This window comes from Aspergillus eucalypticola (genome assembly GCF_003184535.1).
Source record: "Aspergillus eucalypticola CBS 122712 chromosome Unknown BO83scaffold_6, whole genome shotgun sequence".
In the NCBI taxonomy this organism is placed as follows: domain Eukaryota; kingdom Fungi; phylum Ascomycota; class Eurotiomycetes; order Eurotiales; family Aspergillaceae; genus Aspergillus; species Aspergillus eucalypticola.
In genome coordinates this window covers 1,202,907-1,221,864 of record NW_020290280.1, presented here as the reverse complement: position 1 = coordinate 1,221,864, position 18,958 = coordinate 1,202,907, and the positions used below count along the sequence as shown (strand labels likewise).

Below are 18,958 nucleotides of genomic sequence, written 5' to 3'. Positions count from 1 at the left end.
CCATCATGCAATCCCACGGAGAGTGACCAAACACGTTGGACGGTTCTCCTGCATGCATTGATGAGCCATGCTGTCCTTGGGCCAATGACAAAGCTGATCGAATAGATGGAGGGGAGGGGGGAAAGAGAGAGAGAGAGAGAGACAGAGAGAAAGAAGCAGGCAAGCAACCGGCAGCCGTTGGCTCTCCGCACTCCTCAATCAAACCGACTAAAAACTCTCTCCAGACTTTCGGCCCATGCAGGGTTCGCTCCCAATGAAGGCAATTAATTCTACGCCCTGCACGTCAGCTTATCTCCGACCCTCGTGCGGGTCACGTCCAATGGGAGGTTTTACGTTGCTCACAAGATCATTCACATTCACTTCTGTGCATTATAGTTCATATTCATATATACAATGTGGTCAAGAATTTCCATCCCGAATATATACACCAGTTCCCATTTTTTTATGCCAACACAATGATATCAAACAACTTGAAACAACACTATACACGTTCATTCATGCATCCCAATCCCATGCAGTATAACCATGCTAGAAACAACCAGAACCAGGTATTAAAAAAAAAGTGAGAGAGATCCCCACCGGGTTATTATACGTATTGTAGGAAAACCCGAAAATGTGAGATCACCAGAAGGTCAATAAAATGTACAAGAGGCGACGACATCCGGAGAAGAATCAGGACAGGACACGGTCCTACCGAGACCAAGCTCCATGCCAGAGCGCCATAAGCAGAGACAGCCGTGGCCCGCGCGAACTGACCCCGGCCTAGGCAAATGCGCCCGAGCGTTCCAGGGCGTTCCCGCCTTAACAGAAGAAGTACTTGCTGTCGCGGATCCGCGTCACGTCCCATGTACCCTTGGTCGGGACGGCACGGAACCGCAACGGCAGCCAAATATGCACATACGATTTTTTGGCCTGCTTGCGCTTGCTCGGTGCCGACTCTTCCGTAGGCAGCTCCTCGTGGGGATCTGCCTTCGCTCCGAGGACATTATCGAAGCCCTGGAACAGGGTCTCGATGGCAGGATCGGTAGGGTCAGCCTCCATACCGGAGATCTTGCGCTCCGCAGCCGCCAGGTCTTCCGGCACGTGGCCGACCGCTGTCTCTCCCAAAGAACTGGCGATCGCCAGATCCTCGTCGCTTCCAAATTGCTCGAAAATGCTGGCCGGGGTCACCATGGCACGTCCCTGAGCCTGTAGCTCTGGGTCCTCCGCCTGCAAGAGCTTCTGTCGCTTGTGCTCCTCCAGCAGCTCCTGAACCTTGAGGGCCTTCTGAGAAGCCTTCGATCCCTTCCGCAGGGCCTTGATCTTCTGTCCCAGGGCACTGCTGGCGTCCACCTTGGCAAGGAAGAGATTCTTGCTGTACCGGACCTCGAACTCTGCAGCCAACCTCTTGACCACGTCGTCCGAGTGCATACGCACGAACGCCTCACGAAGCAGCTGGTTCATCGAGTCGATGTCACAGGCGTGAGTCCAGAAAGAATCGTGAACGGCGGAGAACTGAAGCCCGGCGCGGTGGCATGCGATCGCAGACAGCATCATGTGGGTGGCATCAAGAGAGTGGATGAAGTTGGGGGGGAAGGCTTGCAGCTGCTTACGCTTAGAGACCACATCACCCGAGCTGCCATCAACAATGCTCAAATCCTGGAGTGTAGTGTAGATACGGCGAGCCTTGCGAACCCGATAGGGTTGGACGACAGGCAAGCCAAGGGGAGTAGTCCAAATCACGGTAGACCGGAACTTCTTGGTCGGGTCCTCCATCTGTTTCGCATCCTCGGGGTTCATAGCCTCCTTGGCAATTTGTTCAATCTGTTCTGGGGACAGCGACTGGGTGATACGACTGGCGCAGTCACCCAGCCAGTACTGAATATCGTGGGCACCGTTGAACATGGTGCCCAACGCCTCGAAGACCTTTCGTGCGATGTAGATGGCTCCCTGGTGTTTCTGATCCTGGGAAAGTTCGGGGTAGTGATCGATAAGCTGCTTGCGAACCTGCTTCATGGCTCCCATGAAGGTCACACCGTACACATTTGTCATGACGGTTTGCTTCACGACCTTTCTGGTAATCTTGCCGTCCAAGTACTTGGCCACGCTGTGGCCCTGCGCAGCTTCCCGAGCAACTGCTTCCTTAACGAACTCAGCGACACCGGTATACACATCAGACGGGCGATCGGACGGTTCAAGGTTGACTTGCTGAGCGCCGATCTTGTCACCACCCAATGCTGCATAGTGCTGCAATCCGTTACACGAACCATCCTGATGGACGGGCAGGCGAGATGCGAATTGAGTGGGATCCGGGTGCTGGAGCGCGTTCCTCAACTCACAGCAGGCAGCCAAGCATTGCCACGGATCATCGGCTTTCAGCCACCACCGCCTGCCATGAAGACCTTTGTTGGCAGAGTCAAGCACATCGTCCAAATGATCCATAGTGAATTTCTCACGTTCAGAGAGACTTGCCTTGTCGAATCCAGACAGGTTAGCAATCTGAACCTTCAGCCACCTCAGTCCACTCTCTCCAAGCGGCTTGGCTTGACTGAAGAGCAGCAGACCTCTCGCATTGTCTGCACCCATCTGGTTGAGATAAGGCGGGAGAGGGTAGGCACGTCCACGGAAGTCCAGGTTGTGGGGGAGATAGAAGGTCTCGTTCCTGTACGCGCGAGCCACCTCCATCTGGAAGTTCTGGAAACAACGCTGGGAGTGGAAACCGGCTCTGCGGTTTTCAATCTCACGCATGTCGTTGTCCCATTTCTTTTCAGCTTCGTAGCCCTCCTCCGGAGAAGGCTTTGGAGGATGAGGCAATTCGGGCTCCAGCGGGGCGAGATCGGCGACAGGTTCTCCAGAGTTCCAAGCTTCGAGCATAACCTTGAAAACGTCTTCGTTGATAACCCACCCAGTGTTACCGAGGATATCGAGTCCCTGGCGGATTTGCTCAAGACCGTTGTTCTCCAATGCTGCCTTGACATAAGCGGGTTGCAATGTCTCACCGGGAGTCGTACGAATCAGGTTGCTCTTGTAAACGTGGTATCCACCATCGGATACACCCTTCCACGGCCTAGGCTTGCTCAACATGGGCAAATGACGACCCAAGAGATCGGACGTAGGCTCCTTGGTGACGATCTTGACAATTTCAGGGTGTAAATGAATGAAACCAGCACGTCTACCCCAGTTGATTTGATAAGCATGCTGGAAGGCAGGCTGCATGGAGATCTCAGGCTTCTTCGTTTCGGAGTTGTCGATTTTCACAGGAGCCTTGGCGACTTCGAAGAGGAAACTCATCAAGGCAGCTCCAACCTTGGCCTTCACACGAGCTGACCAAGCAACGGCAGGGTCATCTTGCTCCAGGTTTCGGACAATGGTGTGCCACTTTGCCCGACCATCCTTTTGTTTGCGAAGGGAGAGGGTTTGCTTAACGGCTTTGAGTCGTGCAGCATCAGCTGCAGATTCCTTCTTAAGAGTGAGTTCAGCGAGGAATTCATCATGAAGTTCGGAGCCGATCCCAGTAGCGATCGAAGCAAGCTTCAGTCCTGAATCCATGCCTCCGCGTCCAAAAGAAGACAAAACGCTCAGGATGGTGAGCGCAGCCAGCTTGTCCGAGTCAACACAACGCAAGAAGACGCCGTACTCGCAACGCTCAGTATCCTCCAATGTCCGAGGGGGCTTGGCCTCCGATTGTTCCACAAGCTTCAGCTCCGCCTCGATTCTGGACACAAGATCGGTGTGCCATTGACTGATGATACTGCCCAGGCGCTTCTCGCTTCCAGTAGTATTGAGGCCGGCCTTCTGTCGGTCAATGGTCTCTTGCCTCCAGCGGTTGAGGGCGGCCTGGATAGAATTGGCTTCGAGCTGTTTTTGTCTGGACAGGTTGTACATTTCTCGAGACTCCGCATCTGTGTACTCGCCTTCCGCGGGCGCGGACACCTTCGAAGAACCGTTAAACAGCGAAAGCGATTCCCTCAAAGAAGAGAGACCGAGACCCTTCTGTTCGACGGCTTTGACTTCAGGCAGATCGGCTGCATCCGTGAGGGGATCTTCGGTAACAGCGTTGCTATCCAAGCTACCCATTGAAACGCGCTGGATGTCGGAGGAACAGATCTATTCAACGTTGCTATTAGCAAAAATGATCAAAGGTAGATACTTGAATCAAACCCACCTCTGATAGCTCACCAACTTCCAGTTCAGAGAGAACAGGAGCAGCCAGAACTTCCTCTTCAAGAGAGGCATTCTTCGCAAATTCCCAGTATCTGCGCACTGCTCGATCACGCTTGGTACCGTGGAACATCCGCAGGGCCATCCGAATCATAACTGCATAGGTTGTCGCGTCGGGAACCACACCAGATGCCGGCAGGTCAACTTCGAAAAACTTCTGCATTGGCAAGACAAGGTTGTGTTGCCTCGTCAAGATCATCTGCGAAACCATGCCCTCGAGGTAGCGGTTGTGAAGGGCCAGGTACTTAGGAGAAGCTGGGGGATAGCATCCTCTAAGTCTGGAAAGGAGAATAGCAGCACGATCGTAGCGGTGAAGTCTCAATGAAAGATCGAAATTTGCCAGCATTTCTTCTTCATCACCACCAAGACCCTTCACTCTCCGCAACACCTTCGGTTTCGTTTGTAGTGCATCATCCACGATGACCAAAGAGGAGGGATCGAATTCATGGGCGAGGGGAGAGAAAAACGAGGACAGGTGGTGATCGAAGTACTGCTCGGGGTTATACGCAGGCGATTCGAAAGATCCATACGACCCTTGGTCAATGGCGGACTGGTCGGCGGCAGTGGCGAGGCTTCGACTCGACTGAAAGGATGGCCGGCGAGGACGTTCCTGGGGAGTGCTTGCAACTGTGTTTGTGAGAGCGGAGGGCCGACTCGATTGGGAATGAAGTCTCAGTGTTGCAGGCGAAGGCAACACCGAACGCCCCTTTGCAAGGCGCAGACGAGCGAAGGCATTTTTCTGAAGAGCAACACGGGACAACATGATACACGAACACCGCTAGACGCGATGATGGACAATTAGAGGTATATCGCTGATTATTTGCAAATTATAAAGAAGGGAGATGATTAGATGCAGAACAAAACAGGGCGTCTAAAAAATATAGTAGAGAAGGAAATCGGAAATAGATGCAGGATGGATGCAAATGACCCAGATCAAAACCTATCAGATGATGCACATCTATCCAATCTGATAAGCCGTCCTGCAGCCCTTCAACGACCGAGGAAGGGAACAAAAGAGGGAAAGGAAAGGGAGGATGGTGAGGAGGAGAGAGAAGTGAAAAAGGCGTGAAGGCGAGAACTGCGAAACGGATCTCCAGTCGAGACGGAGACTTCGGCGGACGGAAGTGAAAATTGGTCCACCGCCCCGATTGGGCGATAAGGCACGTGAGTGGCACGTGATGTTCTGGAAGATCGTCGGTGTTTTCCCACGCGCTCATTGGCTAGAGGCTTCGTCTGTGTTCTCTTCCATTGATTTCGTCCAGCAGCGATGATCTCGATGGCAAATGGGAACAGGCCCACTAAAGCAACGCGTAGAGCACTGAGCTGTTCAGGAGCTGCATGCTTCACCATATTCTCCATTGCCTGAGTAAATATGGTTGTCCGACTCCCTCAAAAGTCTATTCTCCACCATGCAAACTTAGCCGTGAGGTACTGTCTACAGCTTTTCTACTATGTATACATACACCTTTGTGATACCCAGCTTATGTGCATGTCATTCAGCATTCGTAATTTTGCATATCATATTACCCCCATCCCAATGCAGCTAATCACCCTTCCGTTGTCCCCTCAGCAGACTGCTGTTCCTCCCGCTGCTTCATGCGGTTCTGTTTCATAGCCCAGCCCGTCATCTCCGGTCGCGCAGGATCAATCCGCGGCGCGCTCATCGTATCCAGATAACTTTCACTATCAATTGCCGACTGCAGCTGCGGCAGACTATCCACATCCTGGTGCATCATGTAGTTTTCGTACAATTGCCACGACTCCTCAGTCTGCCAGACAAGACACACCCAGATTAGCAAGCATTCCCTTGAAACCAACATCAATAAGTATAGCACTCACCTCAGCATCCACCCACTCATAATCCTTCCACTTCTCATCCTGCATCTTCTTCAAAAGATCCAGATTGCCTGCAACCTGCGCCGCCTCACCATCCTCCGCCGCCTTGATCTTAACATCAATAGCCCTAGCCTCGCTCTCACCGGGACGATCCTCCTCGCCCTCCTTCCTCGCCTTCCCCTTGCCCTTGGTAGGCATCTCATCCAAAGCATCAAGGTGATGAAGCTGTGGATGTAACTGCACAACAGCCGAAACAGGAGAAAGATGCAACTTGTCTATCCCAATCAAAACCCCATTAGCCCATACCTCCCCAACTAAAAGAAGGGATCAACTTACCTTTCCTAAAAGCCGCCAACATATAAACTGGATCCCCATCCTCGGGACTCTTAATCCTCCCACCCAACGTCTGCACCCGCATCAACGACGCCGTCTCACTCTTCGCATCCGCCGTATCCTCCATCTTCACCTTCGCCGGCGCACCACCAGCACCCCCGGAACTAAACCCACCTGCCATACCAAACGCGCCGCCTTCGCGCGCACTCTTGCTCTTCTTCAATGCATCGCCGTAGCGCAACCCCTTGCTGACATCGTAATTCACACGTGTGTTAATGGGCACGTCGACTTCCACCAGCCCCGTCTTGGGCTTCAGGCGGAAGGAAGTGGGTTTCTGGCCGTGGCGGTCGTCGTAGGCGGAGCCCGTGGGTCGGTCGAGGTATTGTAGAACGTAGCGGGAGATTTCTGAGTCGGTGAGGCAGATGTCGTAGGAGGCGATGACGGGGTCGTCGGTGGGGTCCATGGTGGGTAGGTAGGTAGGTTGGGTGGGTTGGCGTTGTTGGGGTGGGTGATTATAAGGACGTGGTCATGGGTTGGGGGACCGTGGGAGACTGATTAGAGGGATTTGGGGGTATAGTAAATGGGAGGAGAGCCTGCAATGGCTGCGTGCTTTGCGGGGTGTGAGGGTTTTTTTGCAACTTTTTCTTTGCTTTATCGGAGGCGGAGGAGGTTTGATAAGCTGCCCGCTTGCAGAATTGATGGGCTTACACCGCCTTCTTGTTTGAGGGGTAGATCTATAAGGGAAGCAAGCAGTCTACGATCATGTCTTAAAAGTGTAAAGGATCTAATGCAGTTTACTGGTTGCCAGCGAGTGGCTGTTTCAAGAGTAACAATCGGAAAGTGTACATTTTACAATCACAGCTATGAATGCAGATGCGACAATAATTTGGTCATCAACAGTATGTACAGAACAGCTGTATCGTCGTAAAACTCATAAAACTTCTTGATGTATAACAGTATCACATGAATGCCGACTATCCAGAGGCACTATTTTTGGGATATCTCCATCGTCTACTCCTCATCCTCGTCGTCTTCAGCAACCTGTAGAAGTTATTAGTAATGCGTCAAATGGAATGGATTTAAAAAGGGTCAACATACTCCTTCGTGGAAGTTCTGTCCGTCGGTGGTCGCCTTGATGACACCCGCACGGATACACCAATCTCCGAATCTCTCAGGGGTCTCGCCATCAGTGTTACGCTCCTGGGAGTAACGCTTGAGAAGACCCTTCATGATCTCGAGGATCTCATCCTCCTTGATCGAAGAGCGGTAGAGCTTGTTCAGACGCTGGCCGTGGTAACCACCACCGAGGTACATGTTGTACGCACCGTAGGCCTTACCAACGAAAGCAACTTCAGCAAGCCAGGGTCTGGCACAGCCGTTGGGGCAACCAGTCATACGCATGACAATGCTGTCGCTGGCCAAACCGACCTCCTCAAGAGTGGACTCCAGCTTGCCGATAAGAACCGGGAGGTAACGCTCGGACTCAGCCATGGCAAGACCACAGGTGGGGAAGGCAACACAAGCAGACGAAGAAAGACGCAGACCGCTGAAGGAGGTGTTGTCGAGCTTGTACTGAGCCATCAGCTCCTTGATGGCGGGAAGGTCTGCATCCTCAATGTTGGACAGGATCAAGTGCTGGTTACCGGTGAGACGGAACTCGCCCTTGTCGAGCTTGGCAAGCTCACGCAGACCAGTGCGCATCTTGAAGTCAGCGGTGTCCTCGATACGTCCGTTCTCGATGAAGAACGTGAAGTGGTTGAGACCCTTCTCGTCCTTCAGCCAGCCGAAGGTATCAACGTTCGAAACGAACTTGAAGGGACGGGGCTCGGCAAAGCGCAGGCCCTCGGGAAGAAGGGCCTCGACCTTCTCCTTGTAGGCATCCACGCCCATGTCGTCGATGGTGTACTTTAGACGAGCGTGCTTGCGGTTCTTGCGGTCACCGTGGTCACGCTGGACGAGCATGATCTTCTCACAGACAATGTGAGCCTGGTCAGCAGGGACGTAACCGAACATGCGTCCCGTCTGGGGGTAGGTCTTCTTGTTGTTGTGAGTAGCACCCATACCACCACCGGCAGTGATGTTGAAACCTTCCAGGTGTCCATCGGCGCCCTTGATGGCGATCAGACCAATATCGTGTGCGTAGACATCGGTATCGTTGTGGGGAGGAATGGCAATGGTGATCTTGAATTTACGGGGAAGGTAAGTGGGACCGTAAAGCGGCTCATGGTCAACAACAGCGTCGCCCGCAACCTGGACCTTCTTGTCGTCCTCATCCTTCAACCAGATCTCGTGATAGGCAGTAGTCGCGGGAAGCAAGTGATCACTGATCTTCTGGGCGACGGCGTGCGTCTCACGGTGGAAGTAAGAAAGCTCAGGGAGAGAACTGCACATGACGTTACGGTTGACATCACCGCAAGCAGCAATGGTGGTCATGAGCGACTTGTTGATAGCGCGCATTGCGCCGCGGAGCTTGCGCTTGATAACACCGTGGAACTGGAAGGTCTGTCTGGTAGTCAACTTCATGGTCTCGTTACCATGAGAGCTACTGATAGCATCCATCTGCAGCCACTGGAGGGGAGTGGCCACACCACCGGGCAGTCGACAACGGATCATGAAGCTGTAAGCAGGCTCAAGACCCTGGGCCTTGCGCTCGTCACGGACATCACGGTCATCCTGCATGTAAGTACCGTGGAACTTGGTGAGCTGCTGGTCACTGGCGGAGATAGCACCAGTGGTTTCATCCAGCAGTCCCTCGGCGATGGTACCACGCAGGTAGTTGGACTGGATCTTGATATCCTCGTTGGTCAACGGCGCAGGCTCCTCCGGCAGACCTTCGACCTTGTCCACACCCAGAGCCTGCCAGAGACGAGGCTCCCACTCGGAGTAGCCGGTCTGGAAGGCATCGGGATCTTGGTCATCACCGAGACCAATGTCGGTCAGCTTGCGTCCACCAAGGAAGGCGATACGAGCATCAAGGTCCTTGGCGGGCTTGTTGTAGTAGATTCTGTCTTCCTTGCGCGGCCAGTAGTGGCTGTCACCAAGACCGAAAACGGAGTAGTTGATGGAAGACAGATCCAAGTCACCGGTGTTCTTCACGAACTCCCAGAGGCCACGGCCATTCTGGGGGAATTCACCCTGACCGGCAGTACTGGAGATGAAGACCACGTTTTCTTCGGTGGCGAGGTCATCAAGGGGGTAGTCATCCATGGCCATGACCATGGTCTTCAAGCCTCTGGCACGACCGCGGTTGCCGAGGCGCTTCGCCAGAGTCGCGGCGTTGCCGTTGTCGGAGGCGAAGAGAATGGTCAGAGGAGCACCAAAGAGACCCTCAAGGAGCTTCTCATAAGAGTCCTTAGCCTGGCGCTTCTGAAGAGAGCGGACCTCAGTTCCGTAGGACTCAGAAAGCACAGGTGAGTACTTGGGGTGACGGTTCATGAGCTGGGTAAGCTGGTTGTCCCTGCGAAGGAACTCTTCAAGTTCGCGCCTGATCCGGTCCGAGTCCAGAGAGAACTTAGGTTCGTCGTTCTCATCGTTGCCGGGGTTCCAGCGGTACAGCGGCCAGTAACCAAGGTCAACAGCCTTCTTGGTCTCCTGGAGTACAGTCAAGGCAGAGTCGTTCTCCTGGTTGTAGGGGAGGTAGGCAACAACAACGGAGGGACCCTTGAACTGCTCGGCCTCAGCCATAGCCTGAAGAACCTGGGTGTACGAGCCGTAGACGGCGACGGAAGCAACATAGGCGTTGCCAAAGTTCATGGCATACAGACCAATGTCCTTCTTTCTGCGCGTGGGGTCCGCGGCGGTGCGTTCGGAGTAGGGCTGAGAATCAATGACGAGCATGTTGACGTTGGCTCCGGAGGCAAGGACGTGGTGAACACCGGAGTTGCCGAGATCATAAGCCCAGGCATCAGAGCCGATGAGCCACAGGGACTCATCGTAGAAGAGCTTCTTGGACTGCAAGAGCTGTCTGGCAAGCTGAGAACCGTCGTTGGAGAGGCGGGCAATAACATCGGGTGCCAGCTTGTTGGCCTTGGAGGCATCTGCAGCACTGAGGGCCCAGTTGGAGAGCCATGTCCTGGGGACGTCAGTGGCGAAGCTGGTGGACTTGGATGCCTCTTCGACTTCGCGGATAAAGCGCTGGCGGTGCTCCAGCCTGGCGGTCAGCGCACCAAATCCGTATTCAGGGCTGGCAGCAATGGTGGAGGAGATTCCGGCGTGCTTCGAGCCCAGCTGGTTGGCGATGTGCAGGCGTTCACCGAAGAGCTGGTTGAGGATCTTAAGGTAGGCGTTCTCAACATGGGGCTGCTCGAGAGAAGTCTCAATGGACGGGACCTTGGAGGTTCCGATCTCAAGGTTCTGAATGGGGGAGGGAGAGCTCAGGTTCTGCACAATGCCACGAAGAGCCTGGACGGCAGTGGAGGGCTCAACATATCCCAGTCTGTATCCCACAACCTTGGGGGCGGCCCGACCAGCAGCCGGGGAGAGACTGGAAAGAAGATCCATGAACGCCGGTCCCCACTTCGTAGTCTTGCGGACCTGCTCCAGCACGGCGATCTTCTCAATCGAGCTAGGGATAGATTCAACAATTTGGCCTCCAACCCAAGGGCGGTACAACCGCGCAGTGATCAAGCCAACGTTTCCAAGCTCACTGGAAGCCTCCTCCTTGCCCAGAACGTCGACAAACACGCCAGTCGAGCCGAAGACGAAGATGGCAGACTTGGCATCGGAGGGACCAGTGTACTCAATCGCGCGGTAGTTGCGTCCGGTGGTCTCAGACAACACATTCCATATTTGAGAGGTCCATTCGAAAATGTCTGTAGCACTGACGGGCCGAGTGGCCGAGGCGTCAATGGTGGTGGCAGCGGAGCTAGTCGCACGGCTATCGACACTGCTGTCCCTCTGAGAAGAGCCGACAGACGAAGTGTCAACACTGACATTGGAAGGAGTCTGAGTTGCCTGGGCAGGGGTGGAAGAACCCTCAACCTGGCTGGTGGCAGTGTCCACATCCTCAGTCACTGTAGCGACCCGTCCGGAGTCAGTGTACAGCGTCTGGGCACCCAGGCCAGACGTATGTGTCACAGAGCTTCCGCCCAGGTTGAGAACGGACCGAAGGACCTCGGCGTCTTCCTCAGCAATGGCGTCATCGCGAGCGGAGTTGGCAGGGTCGAAGAAGTGGATGACACCCTTGCCGGACTTGCGGGACAACGCGTGAGCAGTAATAGCGATATCCTGGGCCTCCTGGAGCGTCTCAGAGTGCAGGAAAGTGAACCCGCATTGCCTGATAGAGCTGATCACGGAGTAATCTGGGAAGGGGTAGGGCTCCAGAGCGACATGGATGACAACAGGAGTGTTCGCCAGGCGGTAGAGGTGAGGGATAGAGGAGAGCAAGGTAGAAGAGTTGGTCACGACAGACACAGTGTTTCCAGTCTGCAGAGGGTGGAAAGCGGAGAGGAGGGGATCTTCGTTATAGCGAACAGCCACAACCTGTGCAGAGAGTTAGACCTGCCTTCATACAGTCCTTATGAACAGTGTGACTCACGTCAGTGACGCCGCGGGGCAGAATGCTACGGGCATTGCTGGCCTTCAGGGTCTTGAGAGTCTTGGAGAACCAGGAATCGGCCTGCAATGACGGCTGAACGGAGAGAACGACATCGCTGGCCAAGTAAGCGACTCTCGCCACTGGAAGCATCAGAAGAATGGTTAGCACTCAGATCGGACCACGAATGATTCCTTTAAATGATAGAGTTCCAATCAGACAAAGAGAGGAACCAGAGGAACAGCATACCTGCTTCACCCGCAGTCGAAACGGATGCCATATTGACAATTGCTAGCTGCGCAGCGTAAAGCGCAGGAAGTGGGATGGCAGAGAGAACTGGATATCACCGCATACGGTGACTCCCCACTCAATTCGAGATCAATAAATGAGGATAATGGGGTAGGAGGCAGAGGAGGAAAAAGAAGAGAAGAAGTGGAATGACTCCAGGTAAAGACAGGGGAAATTTTAGCTTCACACTCAGCCCGTCTTTCCCTAATTTTTCTACAAAACTCCGTGCAGCGACGAGCAATGGTTCTGCTCCTCATAGACTTTTGGGGCCCTTCTCCGCCATCGGGGTTGGATTAGCCCGACGCTGATTGGATTGCGATCACGACATCGATGCAAACAGCCGCTGAACGGTCTTGCAAACATCCCCGATCAGGTCAAGTGCGGGGGCCTCGTGACTGGCCCTCGAGCACGTCACCCCGTTGATGCCTCGTGCATCAGGCAGTTATCGGCTTTTGCTCTGAATGCCGGCGGATTTCAAAGCACGAACTACTTACTAGTACAACTAGTAACTACAACAACATCAGAATGATTTCACACAGACTTGAGTTAATCTCATTGTAGCGAAATTGTTCCCGTATAACCTATTTGTTATACAAAGAACACTACAGTTACTAGTATAAACCTTCGTGCCTTTATTCACTACTAGTAATGCCTAAATCTTGATGCAGATTTCACCCTGCTCATGGTGGTCGGATATATATACAGTTTAAACCCAGGTATCGGTGCTACTGGCAACCACTAGTAAGGTGTTACCATGACTCTTTCATGTACTCCAGGCTGCTGTACTACTAAGAGATTTGTGTACTATCATGCAATTACATCGGGATTTCTCGCGGGCTTTGCTGGGCTTCGCTCCAAACATGCAACTGACATCATCCTTTCTCGGGCGAGACAGCATCGGAGATAACTCGGATCAGACACTAGATGCATAGTAGAGAATTATAACAGCACGACACCATCCGATTTTATGGAAACCAAGCCACAATTTATTGCCAGTGAAAGCTGACGAATCAAGATTGGCGAGGGGTATCTATTTCTTGCACATAAGATATATGACGCTGGTTCTCGGGCGCCCAAGTATGATGGGGAAAAAATATATGCAAATCCCTAGCATGATGCGACAAAAATGTACCCTGAAAACAAGAAAAAACGCCTCGAACGAACCATCCCTATGTCGATACAAATATACAGGTCCGAGACGCCAAGTCCATGTCGGCCGTGACGACAAACCTCCTCAAAAGCCAATATATGTTCATCCTTCCAGCTATGATGCCGCCTGGTAGCCCGCACCTTTCACGCGTGCGATTATTTGATGGATGTCGTTTCAATATCACACCATCGCTGCACAAGCCAGGACCGAAGAAGCGCGGTACCATCCTCCCTTATTCCCCTATGTCCCCCATTGTCCCGATTCATAAACAGTGTATGTAGATCATTTCGGCATATATAATAACAGGTTTGAAAGGAAAACCACGCAACGTGGGTGGACACGAAGGGGAGGCTATGGAGTTGTGAGCCCTCCACAGTAGAGTGTGGCATCGCCATCAAGAACCAAGCTCTCGCTCTGTCCTTGTGTGCGATACGGCAGACGGTAACAGATCATGTCCGCCGAGATGCGCCATTGAGCCCCTTGGTAATTTTGAAATGTATTACCGGGTCAGAGACCGAGGATCCTCAATTGAAATTTCAATGCAAGGCGATCGCAGAATTACCTGCTCTCGGTCCAACCGTTCATCTTGACGTTCATTCCTGGGACCTGTTCATGGATCGGTTGTTGTAAGGCTACGGCTTGAAAAGCGGACTGGGAGGGTTGAGGTGGTCCGGTTCCCGAGCGACGTCTTCTCTCCCGCTCGAGAGGGCCGGGAAGTTCGGTGTCTTCCGCACGAGCGCGGAAACGGCGGCCCAGGGTGGCCATCCAGTTTCCGCCTTCTTCATCCTCGCCGAGCCAGTAGTTGCGACCGATGCTGATCATGATGCGCCCGAGCTTTCCTTGCCAACCTTGGCCATCAGGGCTATACGGGGAGAAAGGCTCCCGGTCAATGTCCGCAATACTGGCGACGCTTGCGATGGAGGTATTACGGCTGTGGGTTGGGAGCTGGGTGTGGCGAGGGACGGCGACGTAGAGACGGAGGGCCTGACGAGCAAAAGCGAGCATGACGAAAACGAAGTAGATGCGAATAACCCAGAGGCAGCAAATGACAAAGATGCTTTGGAAGCTTTCGGGCTGTGCCACAGCGTTTCCGAGAGCATCCGGTCTCCTTGCGTAGTGACCGCTCTCTGTTTTGGTGGTGTCGTACTTGGGGCTGGTGAAGCCAGCGGTCTGGGCGATGGTCTCACCACCCGGTCCCGAGGCGCTGCCGTTGTCGTAATGCTGAGACACGACTAGGAACCAGGTCACACCGAAAGCTGCAGTATAGGCGGCATTGATCAGGCTGTCGAAGACATAGAGCCAAGCGAGCGCGAGGCATTGTAGTGGCGTTTGTTTCCGGATGTGCGGGAAGAGCAGGGCTGTGAGGCCGAGGGCGAGGAGGGAGTAAATATACATGGACAGCTGCACCGGGGAGAGGTGGTAGCCGGTCAACAGGGCGAGCAAGCCATAGAGTCCGCTAATTTTGTTGAGGAGTAAGGAGAGAGTGATCAAGGAAGCTCCGGTTTGGAGGCTCATAACATAGAGGAAGGTCTGTGTGAGGTCACCGGAAAGCCGGGATGCGATGGTTAGCCTCATTACAGCGCGCGACCGGGCAACGGGGTCCAAACAGGGTCTGGGTTCCCATCATAATTTTTTTTCATTTAACCGCCGGGGGGGTGGGTGTGTAGTGTTGAAACATACCTCTGGCCGCGGGATGCGGAAGAGACGGGTTGATAAACCCATGATTGATATCGCCGAGGAGAGATATCAGAGTTGAGGGAATGTGATGTAGGAGAGGGGGAGATATGAGAGTTGTTGGTGGGTGGTGGTGGAAGGTGGAAGGAAGGGAGCGACAGAAAGAGGAAAAGGAATGGAAGGGCTGGCGGGAAGAGCGAGATTGAAAGGACTAAAGAGGACGCAGCAGGGCGTGTTTAAGTGACGCTGGCGCCCAATTGCGGGTTTCACAGGGGCACGATTTTCCGGGCGATCCGCCCGCCGATCGATGCCCTTTTCTTGCTTGTGTTGCTTGCAACAGACCCTGTGGTCACCGCCAATGCGCTGCCCCATGACGTTGTTTGTTGGCTGTAGCAACAACAGCACCAGAAAGCTACACACATACTACCTCTGTTATATTGACTATATTATAATGCTGCGACCAAACCGTATCGATATCCGAATCAAACAATTCTGTGTTCGATGGTGGCCCTAGTTCTACCTTACCTCTTTCGCCCCCTCCCCCCGTCTGGATGGATCCCCTGCCGACTAGGAGGTACTAGACTGTGCATGTCGTACGTACATACTCTGCTTGACCTGTGCTTGCCAAGACATAATACGAGTACGACCAATGCTACTGCCTGATGGCCTGCTTACTATCGAACCCACCATTGTGCATGAATTTCTCTCTCAGGGGCTGATCTTGAAAGGCCTTCCGCATTATGTTGTTGAATTTTCTCCGACAAGACTAGTCAGATCGCCGGGATGAGCGGTTGACACGATAACCTAATCGTCACTAAACCCCCCCCGTTGATCATACGACAGGAACAGCAGCACTTGGTAGAGCCACCGATCCCAACAAAAGCTTATGCCACCCATGACTTGGCCATTGCAACATGAACGCCATCTGGAGTAGTGGTATTTCTAACAAATCGCAGCAGTAGCATCATCATTATCATCCATGATGCTCCGGAGCAAAGCGACACAGACAAGAAAACAGCACAAAAGTCGGGAAACCGCGGGGAAATGCAATATGATGTCAATGCACAAGCCGAACGCCTGGGTCTCCCGTCAAAAGTCGGATTTCAAGGTAAGGTTTCAGGAAGCGCAAGAGAAGACGCATTCGAAAGAAAAAAAAAAGAAAAAAGAAAAGCTCAAGCTTGATCTAAACACGCTATTCACCTGGAACATAAAGGGAGAAAAATGTACATCTTAAGAATGAAGAGCATTATGGACAATCTCAAGCCTCATCATTGAGATTCAGGCACAGATAGAGAGGGATCGCAAGCTGTAGAAAGTATGGCCGGGGTAGAAAGAATTAGAGAGTACAACATCTAGCAGGCGCATCCGTCGTTGGTCGTGGTCTCTTTCGGGGTGATGTTGACATCGATCACTGTAGAAGCCGTCAGTACTCATCTCGTATAATTTAAGCCATCGGCGGGGAGAGGGTAACGGACTCTGGTTGTCTCCCCGGTTGGCTTCACCCTCCATGCCGGGTAGGGCTTGCGCAATTCTCCTGAAGAGCTGCTTCACGTTGTGACCGACTTTAGCACTGGTTTCAATGAACATCAAGCCGTTCTTCTTCGCCTCCTCCTCGCCCTGCGCCGTCGTGACCTCGCGCTTGTCGTTCAAATCGGTCTTGTTGCCCACCAGAACAATGATCACATCGTTACCGCGTTCCCCACGTACATCGTCGATCCATTTGCGCGTGTTCTGGAAGGACTTGGCGTTGGAGATATCGTAGACCACCACCGCGACACTCGAGTCACGGATGTAGGAAGGAATCAAGGATCGGAAACGCTCTTGACCGGCTGTGTCCCAAAGTTGAAGGCGAACAGTTCTATCTTCCAAGTACATAGTCTAGGATGGGAAATGCGAATTAGCTTCATGCAGCAGCGCGAGCGTATGGGGAACCATGAGACCGAGTGAGAATGGCTCGACTGAGGGCCTGCTAATGCAGGGGACGCAGTCGACTAGGCGTAGTATACCTTTGACAGGAAATCAATTCCAATGGTAGCTTGGTACGTGTTGTCAAACGAGTCGTACATGAACCGTGTGATCAGGGAAGTTTTTCCAACTGTGAGGGAGATGTCAGAGACCGGGTGGCGCCAATGGTTGGAGTATTGTCGCAGAAGATATCCGTACCACTCTGCTCGCCCAAGAAAACCAGCCTGCAATTCGATTAGCCGCACAATCAGAAAAATTGGGAGATATACTGCAGGCGGGACATACTTGAACTTCTTCAAAGGGTTCGAATACGACCCTACCCCGGAGGTGGAGGCCATGACTGCAGATGTTCTGATAGTAGGAGTGGTGGCGGAATCAGGGGTAGCGGAGGGACGTCGCAAAGTCGACAAGTGTTAAGGCGGTGGACAACGGTCGAGTGGGAGGAGGGCACTAGGGATACAAGGACATATATTGGGGTGGATATATATCTGGGGGAGAGGCGAGAGGTGCGAAAAGCGACCGTATATATCGGGGAGCAGGGAGGTTCAGCAAGACGACGATGACTGGAGAGCTCGACCCATGGATCGGTCCGGGGACTTGGACAGTATTATGTACTCCGTATTTGTATTGAACTGGGATGATGGACTGACAAGCACACGCCCGCGGATTAATCGGCGGCCCGACCTCCACCTCCCGCTGTACTTGCGGCTTGTTCCAGCTACACGCTTCGGTCAAGAGCTCCCTACGCTCCTCGTTCGACTCCCTATCTTCTGCTCCTCTCCTCTTCGGGGCCCCCGTCGCTTATTTTCTTGATATCCTTCAGCACTCAGGCAGTGCCGAAAGCCGGGGTTTCATCATGGGTCTCCTCTATCCTTCCGGTGTTGTAATCGTGGCAGCAGCGGTGGTAGGACTGTGTAAGTAAACCATCATTCTGGCGCGGCGGGCTTCATCAAGACACTAATTTCCTTGGTTTCCATGATTAGACTACCTTTTCCGCGGTGAAGGCGAAAAGATTAACGTACGTCACGGACCCCTACAACCACGATGACCAGTGAACACCCGCTAATTCGATCTAGATCGGCTACTTCCTCGAGTCGGTGTCTCCGTATGCCTGGGCGAACTTTGGAATTGCCATGTGCATTGGCTTGTCGGTGGTTGGTGCGGCATGGTATGGCTTTACAATCCCGGCTTGTGTCATTGAGAAAGGGATACTGACTGCGTTCCAATCAGGGGTATCTTCTTGACCGGCTCCTCGATCGTTGGTGGAGGTGTCAAAGCACCCAGAATCCGTACCAAGAACTTGATCTCGATTATTTTCTGTGAAGTCGTGGCTATCTATGGTGTCATTATGGCCATCGTCTTCTCCTCCAAGCTCAACCTCGTTGAAGGCGATGAGGCCTTCTCTGGCAGCAACTACTACACCGGATATGCGCTGTTCTGGGGCGGTATCACTGTGGGCGCCTGCAACCTGATTTGCGGTATCTCCGTCGGTATTAACGGAAGTGGTGCGGCCCTGGCCGATGCTGCTGACCCTAGCTTGTTCGTCAGCCCCTTCATTCGATTGGCGGAGTGAACGCTAACAAAATGCATGATAGGTTCGTCAAGATTCTGGTTATCGAAATCTTCAGTTCCGTTCTCGGTCTCTTCGGATTGATTGTTGGGCTTCTGGTTGGAGGAAAGGCACTCGACTTTGGAGCTGCCTGAAGAATGCTGCCCGGTGGAGATGTAGAGGGCCATGATGGGGATGATCTGTACGACCTATATCATTCTTGTCTTCACTTTTCTGTTATTTGTCCTATTTATAGGCCGCATTGGGCGCATGGATTCGATTTGACTGTAGACCGGTTGGCTATGCGTGAATTGCATTGATAGTCCTGTTTTTTGTTGCTTTGCCTAAAGGGGAAAGAAGAGGAGGAAAGGTGTACAGTAATTGCTAGGAGATATCATAGGAACATTTTACCAAACGAAGATAAATAGCG

The 18,958-nt window shown here is 53.0% G+C and overlaps 6 protein-coding genes across 6 annotated transcripts; 1 reads left to right on the top strand and 5 right to left on the bottom strand.

The window, feature by feature from the left end:
• Positions 1-354: 354 nt before the first annotated feature.
• Positions 355-5,274, bottom strand: BO83DRAFT_376525 (DNA-directed RNA polymerase). Its single transcript, XM_025530745.1, has 2 exons — positions 4,145-5,274; positions 355-4,086 (listed from the first exon to the last, which is right to left on the bottom strand). The coding sequence occupies exons 1-2, from the start codon at positions 4,961-4,963 to the stop codon at positions 802-804; spliced, it is 4,104 nt and encodes a 1,367-aa protein (XP_025390828.1). The 5' UTR covers positions 4,964-5,274; the 3' UTR covers positions 355-801.
• Positions 5,275-5,703: 429 nt separating this feature from the next.
• BO83DRAFT_376524 (uncharacterized protein) lies at positions 5,704-6,990 on the bottom strand. The gene is made up of 3 exons (XM_025530744.1): positions 6,373-6,990; positions 6,040-6,311; positions 5,704-5,969 (listed from the first exon to the last, which is right to left on the bottom strand). The coding sequence occupies exons 1-3, from the start codon at positions 6,830-6,832 to the stop codon at positions 5,748-5,750; spliced, it is 954 nt and encodes a 317-aa protein (XP_025390827.1). The 5' UTR covers positions 6,833-6,990; the 3' UTR covers positions 5,704-5,747.
• Positions 6,991-7,203: 213 nt separating this feature from the next.
• On the bottom strand, positions 7,204-12,412 carry BO83DRAFT_406643 (sulfite reductase (NADPH) subunit beta). The gene is made up of 4 exons (XM_025533893.1): positions 12,152-12,412; positions 11,906-12,045; positions 7,468-11,850; positions 7,204-7,410 (listed from the first exon to the last, which is right to left on the bottom strand). Exons 1-4 carry the CDS (start codon positions 12,180-12,182, stop codon positions 7,381-7,383), a joined length of 4,584 nt encoding a protein of 1,527 aa, XP_025390826.1. The 5' UTR covers positions 12,183-12,412; the 3' UTR covers positions 7,204-7,380.
• A 1,486-nt stretch (positions 12,413-13,898) lies between these two features.
• Positions 13,899-15,299, bottom strand: BO83DRAFT_356599 (inositol phosphorylceramide synthase regulatory subunit KEI1; the record flags this gene model as incomplete). The annotated part of the gene is made up of 2 exons (XM_025529213.1): positions 15,021-15,299; positions 13,899-14,870 (listed from the first exon to the last, which is right to left on the bottom strand). Exons 1-2 carry the CDS (start codon positions 15,060-15,062, stop codon positions 13,899-13,901), a joined length of 1,014 nt encoding a protein of 337 aa, XP_025390825.1. The 5' UTR covers positions 15,063-15,299.
• Positions 15,300-15,908: 609 nt separating this feature from the next.
• On the bottom strand, positions 15,909-17,567 carry BO83DRAFT_376519 (Rab family GTPase YPT6). The gene is made up of 5 exons (XM_025530743.1): positions 17,265-17,567; positions 17,178-17,203; positions 17,021-17,109; positions 16,490-16,892; positions 15,909-16,425 (listed from the first exon to the last, which is right to left on the bottom strand). The coding sequence occupies exons 1-5, from the start codon at positions 17,315-17,317 to the stop codon at positions 16,367-16,369; spliced, it is 630 nt and encodes a 209-aa protein (XP_025390824.1). The 5' UTR covers positions 17,318-17,567; the 3' UTR covers positions 15,909-16,366.
• Positions 17,568-17,726: 159 nt separating this feature from the next.
• Positions 17,727-18,958, top strand: BO83DRAFT_356594 (H(+)-transporting V0 sector ATPase subunit c''). Its single transcript, XM_025529212.1, has 5 exons — positions 17,727-17,893; positions 17,963-17,997; positions 18,056-18,147; positions 18,210-18,518; positions 18,575-18,958. The coding sequence occupies exons 1-5, from the start codon at positions 17,836-17,838 to the stop codon at positions 18,681-18,683; spliced, it is 603 nt and encodes a 200-aa protein (XP_025390823.1). The 5' UTR covers positions 17,727-17,835; the 3' UTR covers positions 18,684-18,958.